General features: G+C 49.0%; 1 protein-coding gene across 2 annotated transcripts; it reads left to right on the top strand.

Annotated features, from left to right (window-relative positions):
• Positions 1-1,632: 1,632 nt before the first annotated feature.
• On the top strand, positions 1,633-9,241 carry POLR3D (RNA polymerase III subunit D). Of its 2 annotated transcripts, none has more exons than XM_082402513.1 (9): positions 1,633-1,770; positions 2,008-2,177; positions 3,143-3,186; positions 3,799-3,950; positions 4,114-4,238; positions 4,448-4,616; positions 4,949-5,214; positions 5,621-5,773; positions 5,946-9,241. In XM_082402513.1, exons 2-9 carry the CDS (start codon positions 2,013-2,015, stop codon positions 6,066-6,068), a joined length of 1,197 nt encoding a protein of 398 aa, XP_082258639.1. In that variant the 5' UTR covers positions 1,633-1,770; positions 2,008-2,012; the 3' UTR covers positions 6,069-9,241. The 2 variants fall into 2 exon arrangements, with proteins under 2 accessions (XP_082258639.1, XP_082258638.1); XM_082402512.1 differs by having other exon boundaries at positions 1,651-1,780.
• Positions 9,242-9,569: the final 328 nt, after the last annotated feature.

The following is a 9,569-nucleotide window of genomic DNA, read 5'->3' as shown; positions in this document are numbered from 1 at the left end:
TCCCAGAGAAAGAAAAACTTACACAAAAACCTGTACATGTGTGTTCATAGCAGCTTTATTTGTGATAGCCCCAAACTGAAAACAACCCAGATGTTCTTCAAAGGATGAATAGTTAAACAAACCATGGATATTCAGCAATAAAAAGGAATTACACGTGCATGATACATGCAACAACTTGGATAATCTCCAGGGAATTATGCTGAGTGAACAAAGCAATCCCAAGAAGTCACATATTGTATTATTCCATCTTTGAATGATTTCCACTCTGGAAATAACAAAACTATAAGATAGAGAACAGATTAGCAGCTGCCAGGGATGTGCGGGAGGGAGGGAAGTGTGGCTGTAAAAGGGCACTAGAGGATCCTTGTGGTAATGGAAATGTCTTGTATTTTGCCTATCAATGTAGATATTCTGGTTGTGATAGTGTACTATAGTTTTACAATATGATACTATTGGGGAACCTGAGTAAAGGGTACTTGGGATCTCCGCATTGTTTCTTACAACTGCACGTGTTATCTACTATTATCTCAAAATTAAAAAATTTTACTTAAAAAAATAAAGTATGTCTTCTTTTGGCCAGTTATCAGAAGTCTGGAAATTTGTTCTAGGAATATAATCCAGAAGAAGAAAAAACTTTAAAGGCACCAGATGTTCACTACAGTGGTATTTACAATAGGGAAAAGAAACAATTTAAGTGTCCAAACAGGAACACAGACAAATTGTGACATAGCCACCCAAGAATTATGCAGTGGTTTGATGCATCAACAAAGCAACAAACGTTATTTGAAAACGGAGGATTCAAAATTGTGGTACAATATGAAATCTCTGTGAGGGGGATTGTAATATATTACAGAAGTTTTAATAGTTATGCTATATGAAATTCTAACAAATGTTTTCCTTCCCTCAAGCTATCTGTAATTACATGGTTTTTACATGGTTTGGGGGTGGGGAACGACAGTAAAGGACATTTTTTTATGTTAAATTACAAATGTCGAAGTCACGATAAAAGTTCTTTAAATCTGTCCCTCAGAACCAACAGAACAAACTTCGTTTTTCAGGTTCCAGGGTGGGAACAAGAGTGCATACAAGGGCCCACAGTCACGAGCCCAGGGCAGGTGCCATTAGGCACCCGATTCATCCGCTGCAGCTGCTCCAGCGCTATGCCCACAGCCCAACCCCAGGATCCCACCAGGAGTCCGGGGAAGGAACCCCCGAACAAGGGCGAGGATGCAGCCCGGAGGTGCAGTGACCACTCCAAGGTCACCAGCGAGCTGGCAGTAGAGGCTCGGCCCGGCCCAGCCCAGAGCTCCCTGACTCTGAGTCGGGGTCTCGCTCTCTGCCCCGCGTCCCCCACCCCAACCCAAGCTTCGACCCCAAGGCTCCGCAGCGGCGAACTCCCACGTTGCGTCCAGGCGGCCACCCGGCCCCCAGACCCTGAGCTGGCGCCCCCACCTCACGCCGCCAGCCAAGACCCCCCGAGCGCTGCAGCGTGGCGTGACCTAGACCATTCCCCGCTTCCTTTTTCGCCCTCTCAACCCAGCTTTTCCCGACTCCGGGAAGAACCGGGAAGAGAAGGCGGAGGGGAGCTAGGCGCCGCCGGATAAATACTGTGGCTCGGCCCCGCCCACCGACCTCACTTCCGCCCCGCGACAAGATGGCGGCGCCCGCGCCGTGCCACGCAGACTTCCGCCCGGCGCCGAGGTCCGGGGTCGACCGCGGGTCGCCTCGGAGGTGAAGTCGGGACGTGCGTGGTGCGGAGCTGCAGCCTGGGTGCGCTGGGGTGCGTCGTTGCCTCGTGCCTGGCCGGGAGCCTGGGGAGACGGCGAGCCAAGGGGTCTGGCCGCGGTGGTCCGGGGAGTCTCGCCACGTGGGAGGGGGAGGAGCTGAGAAGCTGCGGGAGGGACGCGCTGACGGGGGGCGGGAGGCCACGTGGGTGGGGTTCCGCCCAGGGTCCGCGTGTCCTCCCCCTCGAGTGACTTTGTGACCCCTTTCCTCCTTCTCTCTCAGGCACCATGTCAGAAGGAAACGCCGCGGGCGAGCCCAGTGCTCCAGGAGGGCCCCGACCCCTCCTTTCTGGGGCGCGGGGGCTTATCGGGCGGAGGCCGGCGCCTTCCCTCACCCCGGGTCGCCTTCCCTCCATTCGCTCCAGGGATCTCACCCTCGGGGGAGTCAAGAAGGTACCCGACGGCACCTTTCTAAAGAAACCCAACTACCCTGAATTCCAGGCACCTGAGGGGTTTGACTGACGTTCCTGTAGGGCCTAGCGTGGTGTTGGGCCTCAGGAATCTTGTCCTCAGACTTACGCCTACAATTTATGGGGAGCCTACCCTACCTTCAAATCAAGATACTGGGTACAAAATGTTGACATGGCTCTTAGAGATGACTGAAGAGCAGAGAATCTTGAGCAGTGTTTATTTCGTTTTTGTGTGTGTCTTGGGTACCTTTAACAAACCCATGAAAGCCACGCAGACATAAACTTTGCCTTCAATTTAAGAGAGTTCTGAATTTGACCTGGATCCCAGTGTGCAAACTTCTGATCCAAAGTATTATGATTCTTAGGCATGGTATTAGAGGCTCTGTGTCCTTTCCTATTATGTTTATGACTGTAGATGTAAAGGGTAGCCCTTAAAGAATATGGGGAGGATGACAGCATAAAGCAGCCAGTTTTGGAAGACCACAGTTTACCTTTGGAAATTCTGGTGGCAGTCTAACCCGATCCTCTGTTTGTGAGTGCTGGCAGATCTGTCTTCCCTACTTGAGCCTTGCTGCTAGAGCTCTTTCGCTATGATACTGTCTGGTCTCTATAGCAGTTTGAAGACAAGGGGTGAGGTTAGGTAAATTGCTTTGCTATTAGAAGCCCTGAGGGCTCTCTCCTTCCAGGGGGGAGAAGCTGAGGCTGCTATTTAAATGTTGTTTGATGCCCCTTTTCTTCTATGTGTAACTCCACTGTCACCATGACATGACATTCCTCCTTTTCAAACACATGTCCCTTTCTGTAAATCTTTGACAACAGTGTGGAATGTGCAGAAGAGAGCCATGTTGGTCTTTGTCCACAGAAGATGCCCCTTTGGAAGTTTTTATTTTCCTCTGTACTTTGGGATCAGAATTTACCAAATCAGTGACTCCTGTATTTTACTTTCAGAAAACCTTCACCCCAAATATCATCAGTCGGAAGGTCAAGGAAGAGTAAGTAGCTAGGCCTTCTGAATACTTGCCCCTTATTTACTTGTTCTGAATTTGGGCCTTTGGGGAAATAACTAAGTATGTGCCTCAGAAATTTAAATTTGTAGATTTAGTTCTTTTCAGTAGTGATTTTCAACCCTGGCTCCCAGGTGATTCTAGTGTGCAAGCTTTAAAAAAATACAGATGCCTGGGAGTCCATCCCTAAAATAGTGGTTTAACTTGTTTGCAATGAAACAGAGTGATTATCTTTTATAGCCAGAGTTGAGAGCCAGTAGTTTGGGCAAAGATGTATCAGGTTTTCCCTTAAGTTCTTTTGCAATGCAGCTTTCCTACTCTCAGTCAATACCAAAAAATCCACATTTTGGGGCAGTCTCTATAATTCAACTTTTGAGTTATAGTTCTAACATACACTCTCAAACAAAAAGGTAAAGTACAGTAAACTGAAAGGACTCTGCTTCAGCAAGGAAGTGAAAAAGGTGCTAGACTTAAGATTGGGTGTTCTGCTTCTCATGATGTAGTTGTTGGCTCATGTGGAGCGGAGTGTATGGGAAAGTAAGACCAGTTCTCGGAGGCAGGGGAAGTGAGTGGTTTTCCTTAATCCAGTGTCTTTTCCAGGCCCAAGGAAGAAGTAACTGTCAAGAAGGAGAAGCGTGATAGGGATAGAGACCGACAGCGAGAGGGCCATGGACGGGGCCGGGGGCGCCCAGAAGTGATCCAGTCCCACTCTATCTTTGAGCAGGGCCCAGCTGAAATGATGAAGAAAAAGGGTACAAAGCTGCCGGGGCTCCGGGAGGAAGGAATTGGTGGATTTCAGTTCAGACTGCTCAAGATAAGGGCAAGGGCGGTGGCATTCCCCTGCTTGCTCCCAGTTTAGTGTTCCTTGCTGTTGGCCCCTTCCTTACTCCTGGTGAGCTGGGTGCTTTCCCACAGGGAACTGGGATAAGACGGTGGATATGTCGGACGTGGGGCCCTCTCACATCATCAACATCAAAAAGGAGAAGAGGGAGACAGATGAAGAAACAAAACAGATTCTGCGTATGCTGGAGAAGGATGATGTAGGTACCAGCAGGCTGGGGGGATGGGGCTTCTTTGTGTGATGAAAAGCGCTTCAGGGGAACCAAGTCGGGGGATGCAGAGCTCTCTGATGTCCCGGAAGCCTGGTGAGTGGCGGGAATCTTCGATTAGAAAAGGACTAAGGTGGACTGCACTCCAGGTATTTGTGTATGCTGGCCCCGCCATGTGACCCCCGACTGTTCTTTGGCAGTTCATCGATGACCCTGGGCTGAGGAATGACACTCGAAACATGCCTGTGCAGCTGCCGCTGGCTCACTCGGGCTGGCTTTTTAAGGAAGAGAATGAAGAACCAGATGTTAAACCTTGGCTGGCTGGCCCCAAGGAAGAGGACATGGAGGTGGACGTGCCTGCTGTGAAAGGTACTCTGTGTCAGTTAACATCTTGTCTCCTTTTCTCCAGCTGTCCCCCAAGAGCGAGTTTCCCAGACTGCTGCTGCTAAGCCGGTCCTCTCCCACTCCACAGGACCTGAGCACGCTCAGCGGGTTCATGCTGACGGGGATCAGTGGGCCCAGCCTGCGATACTCCTTTTTAAATAAGTCCCACAGCTCCTGGATCCCTCTTTCAAAGCAGAGTTTCCTTCCAGCTTCCTGGCTGAGTGACAGTGGAGCAGACCAGGCCGAAGGGATGGGTGCAGTGAGATGGCATGGGGGCTGGCCACTGATAGCCCTTCCACTTCTATTATCTCGGGCAGTGAAAGAGGAGCCGCGAGATGAGGAAGAGGAGGCCAGGATGAAGGCTTCTTCCAGAGCAGCCAGGAAGACGCCGGGCCTCCCGAAGGACGTGTCCGTGGCAGAGCTGCTCAGGGAGCTGAGCCTCACGCAGGAGGAAGAGCTGCTGTTCCTGCAGCTGCCAGACTCACTCCCTGGCCAGCCGCCCACTCAGGACATCAAGCCTATCAAGACAGAGGTGCAGAGCGAGGACGGACAGATGGTGGTTATAAAGCAGGAGAAAGACCGGGTATGTTCACGATTGAGTTCTGTGAAGATGCAGGGGACCAGGAGGGGAAAGAGCCACCTGTAGGGGGAAACAAAGATGTGCCACCCACGCTGAAATGAGAGAATAATATGCATTTGTTCTTTCTGCCCGTGAGGGCCTTGGGGCTTTGTACTTCAATCCCAGTTGTATGTGTGTTTTTCACAATGAAATATTTTGAATATGTACAAATGAGAAAACATAAACTCTCATATACCATCACCCAGCTTTATCAGTTACTGATATTTTGTCCATTTATTTATGTTTGCTGTGGTTTTGTTTTGTTTTTTGACCAGTGTCAGGCAGCCCCAGGAAAAGGCCCTGTCTGGGGAGCTAAAGGATGGAGGGAGCGGCTCCGTACCCAGTTTCCATCCCCTCATTGTCTTCACAGGAAGCCAGGCTGGCAGAGAATGCTTGTACCCTGGCTGACCTGACAGAGGGTCAGGTCGGCAAGCTGCTCATCCGCAAGTCAGGGAAGGTGCAGCTCCTCCTGGGCAAGGTGACTCTGGACGTGACCATGGGGACCACCTGCTCTTTCCTGCAGGTGAGAGCCTGCTGGGTTGGGACGGAGGCTCTTCAAGGCATTGAGGAGTGTTGAGGACTTGGTGCTGAATATAGAGGAAGGGTTCTTGGGATTATCACGTTAAAATCACGGGACTGAGCGAGTGATAGGCTGTGCGGTTTTGGTTCTCATCTCTGTCTCTCTTGATGGGCAGGAGCTGGTGTCCGTGGGCCTTGGAGACAGTAGGACGGGTGACATGACAGTCCTGGGACACGTAAAGCACAAACTTGTATGTTCTCCCAATTTTGAATCCCTGTTGGATCACAGACACCGGTAAAATGAGCAGATGGAGGATGGTGGTGATTGTGTCCACGGCTGCTGCCTGCTCCAGACGTTTTGTTCTCAAATCTGTTCAACCCAGAAGGCGCCTGTTTAGCCCACCCACTCCAGCCATTGTCCCAGTTTTCCGCACATGGCTCCTTCCCGCAGCAGCTGTGAACGGCGCAGTGACCTTCCCACAGCACAGAGACTGCACACCCTCGCTGCTGGGGGGCTTGTCCCTGCTATTTATTTTTATATTTATGGCTTAGCTCTTCAACTGACTGCATCCTCCCCAGGTGGAGCGGGGGCACGGTCTGGGAAAGGACGGGCTCCTTCTCTGGTGACGTCTTTGTTCTCAGGGTAGGAAGTGTACGGACAACTGCTGCTCCCTCCTTCCCTCCAAGAGGCGGCGCCAGAGAGAGAGCAGGGACTTCTGAATCTGAGACTCAGCCCCAGCTCTGTCCATTACTAGTTGTGTGACTGGACAAACTACCTAACGTCTCTGAGCCTCATACTCCTCATCTGACAAAAATGAGGACCATACCTACCTCACAGGGTTGGCATGAGGAAGCAGTGGAATATTGTCGATGAAAACTTGCACAAGGCCAGACATACACAGTAGGCGCTCAATAAATGTTAGTTTAGTTTCCCTTCGACTGAATCTATTTTCAAACAAAAGAGAGATTCTGAGAATCTCAGATAAAGTGAATGGAGCTGCTTCATCCCACATTCTTACTCCTTGTCCTGTCCCCACAGCGTGATACTCTGACGGTTTGGGTTTGGGCCCTTCTATGCCCTTTTTTTCCTAAGCACTCTTAGGCAAGTGCTTCCTGTTTATTGCTGCGAGGCCCTAGCTGTAGGTGCCATCAGAAGTGACAAAATCAGAGACTCACTCCTCCCAGTGCCCTACAGATGCCTTCGGGTGACATGGTGGTCCCAGGACTCCCTCCACCCTCACTCCTGCAGTAAGTAGCTGCTACTCTTCCAGTAGCAGCTACTGGAAGAGTAGCTGCTTTCACTTTTTCTCAGAAGAAACCTGTGACCACTCCTGGAGAATTATCACCACACCGAGTCAAATACTGCTGAAAAACAACCCTGGCTGAGATAGTAAGTAGAGATTTATTGAATATCAGCCTCACTTTGAATTTGAGAGGCCCACCTCTGTCTCCTGCCCTGGCATCAGCTTGGATTCCACTGCCACTGGCCGCGCTGGCCTTGTAGTTCATTGGTCTGTGGTCTTGTTCCTTTCAGCAGCTCACCACACTCTTGACCCTTCCAGTGTGTGGTCCCTAAGGAGCAGCTTCTCTTTCCTCGTCCCTTGTCTGCAGGGCAGGGTCGGGGAGGCACCTGTGAGATTGGGGAAGGCCTCCTGTTGCAGTGTCCGTGGTCATGAGACACCGGCAACGCAGCTCCCTTTGCTGTGAGCTTAGCAGACCACCTCTGGGACAGGTGTGAACCACACAGACACCTCTTAACTTAGGTGGCCCGAGAGGTTTTGGAAGCATATGCCTTCCTTTATTCTCGCCTTCTTTCTGTTCCTTGAGCCTGCTTTTTATTCATCACCACTGGGGCTTCTTCTCCACCGAGCCCCTCAAGCTGCCTAGCCAGCAGCTAGGAGGCAGGATTGACTGTGTAATCCCCACATCGCCCCTTCTGTAGCTAAGAGCTCACGTGAGCTCCGTTGGATGGTGCTGTTCTGGTCTCTGTTCTCACTGTAGAGAACAGGTGAGCAGAAAGGGTCTTGGAGATGTGTGCCATGGAAGTCCTGTTTGGTCTAATGCTGAGCTTCGATGAACCAACTCCTTTTTTGTTCTCTGGGCTTCAGTGTTTGCTGCTTCTCCTTTTCCACAGCTAATGCACTGCCAGTGAGTCTCCATTGTAATCCTCTCTTTCTCTTGGTTACTTTGGTTCAAAAACACTCTTCTGCTTTTCCCGGCTAACTCAAAGGCCCTGCCTTGTTAGATGTTTGGTGTTTTGCAGTCTTTAGTTCTTTGACTCCTCCACGGAAGCTTGAGGAAGAGTGTGTACCACTTTAACGTTCACCACTTCACCATTTCAAGTATCTTGGGGATCGACCATTATGACCCTGCATCAGAGTCCCCACAACCTGTCTACATTCCTGATACACAGATTGAACATCGTCAATAAAAGTGTGGCAAAAAGACGAGGCAAGTCTGCTTTCTTGGCCAAGCCTCCAAAGCATACATTTCTACCAACAAATAAATGCAAATAACAGGAGTAAAAAGCCCAAAGCCAAATTCATGTATGAGTGCAAATGGATGCAAATTTATTACTACCTGCATCTGTGTGTATGCATTTTGTTAAGATGCCGAAAGCGAGCTGTAGGCTTGTTCATTTCTTAATTACATGATTAAGTGACAGAGTGTGGGCCTTAGAGTCAGGGTGGGGTTTGAATTTAACTCCACCAGTATAACATTGGGGAAAATCATTTATCCTCCCTAAGCTCAGTTTTATTCATTTTCTGTAAAAATGAGATAATAGTAGCTTTTTAATAGGGTTGCTTTTAAATTACAGTGGACATAAAGCATTTATTTCATGCCAGACAGAAAAGTGCTTCTGTCAGGACCTGATCAGCACAAGTAACAGAAAACTAGACTGACAGTGACGTAAGCAATAAGAATGTTTAATTATCTCATGTAACGGGCAGTCTGGAGATAGATGGTTCCAGAGTTGGGTGGCAGCCAAAACATCACGATTTTCTTGGATGCATTTGTTCTGCCATCCTTGGTGTTACAAAGTGGCTGTAACAACTCAGCATCATTTCTTCAGATGACAGTGTCCAGAGCCAAAGCAGGAAGCAAAGTAGACAGCAGTAAAGGAACTTTCTCCTCATTCTGCTCATATCAGGGAGGAGTATCCTTCAGAGGGCCAAAGAGACTTGCCCCTATGTCTCTCTGATAGAGCGGACCACATAACCACCCTTGGATGGGCACTGGCAAAGAGGGATGGGTGGACCAGTTTGTCCCCTGGCACTGACGTCTTGTTGCCTTTGAGACAGGGTTTTGTTAGTAGGGAAGAAACAGGAATGGCAGTTAGGTATAAACAGTCCATGATAGTTGCCACCATGATTAAAAAATACTGTCTATTGTACTAAACTCTATATCTAGGTAGAATGTTTTTTAATGTTCAATTACCTTTTATTCTACTAAATAAACCAGTTTTAACATTTTAGTGCATATTCTTTCAGACTACAAAATTGTGTATTTTACATGTAATGACATAAACATGCTGTTTTATCACATTTCATCTCACTCAAAAATACAGTTCTTCCATGTTAATAGTAAGCATCTTGTACTTCAGTTACTTCTGATCTAGCTGAAAATATCAGAGGCAGCGCCCTTTAATCCTCCCAGACCTACCCACATGGTCCAATTGATCACTCACACTTGGCTCTTCAAAGGAAGAGGCTTATTTCCTAGGTATAGTCACGGTGAAAAAAGTGACGTCCATTGCCTATTCATCCCACCCCCAGCCTAGTGCAGGATGCTTCCACAGT

Source organism: Balaenoptera borealis (assembly GCF_965194805.1).
Source record: "Balaenoptera borealis genome assembly, chromosome: 8".
Lineage (NCBI taxonomy): Eukaryota > Metazoa > Chordata > Mammalia > Artiodactyla > Balaenopteridae > Balaenoptera > Balaenoptera borealis.
Note: the sequence above shows the minus strand (reverse complement) of the source record. Positions and strands in the feature narration are given on the sequence as shown.

Excerpts from the sequence above, each read along its gene's own strand:
- POLR3D (XM_082402513.1), top strand. The coding sequence starts at position 2,013 with ATGTCAGAAGGAAACGCCGCGGGCGAGCCCAGTGCTCCAGGAGGGCCC. Across the intron at positions 3,187-3,798 it reads AGTCGGAAGGTCAAGGAAGA|GCCCAAGGAAGAAGTAACTG; the intron begins GTAAGTAGCTAG and ends TGTCTTTTCCAG. Across the intron at positions 5,215-5,620 it reads TAAAGCAGGAGAAAGACCGG|GAAGCCAGGCTGGCAGAGAA; the intron begins GTATGTTCACGA and ends TTGTCTTCACAG.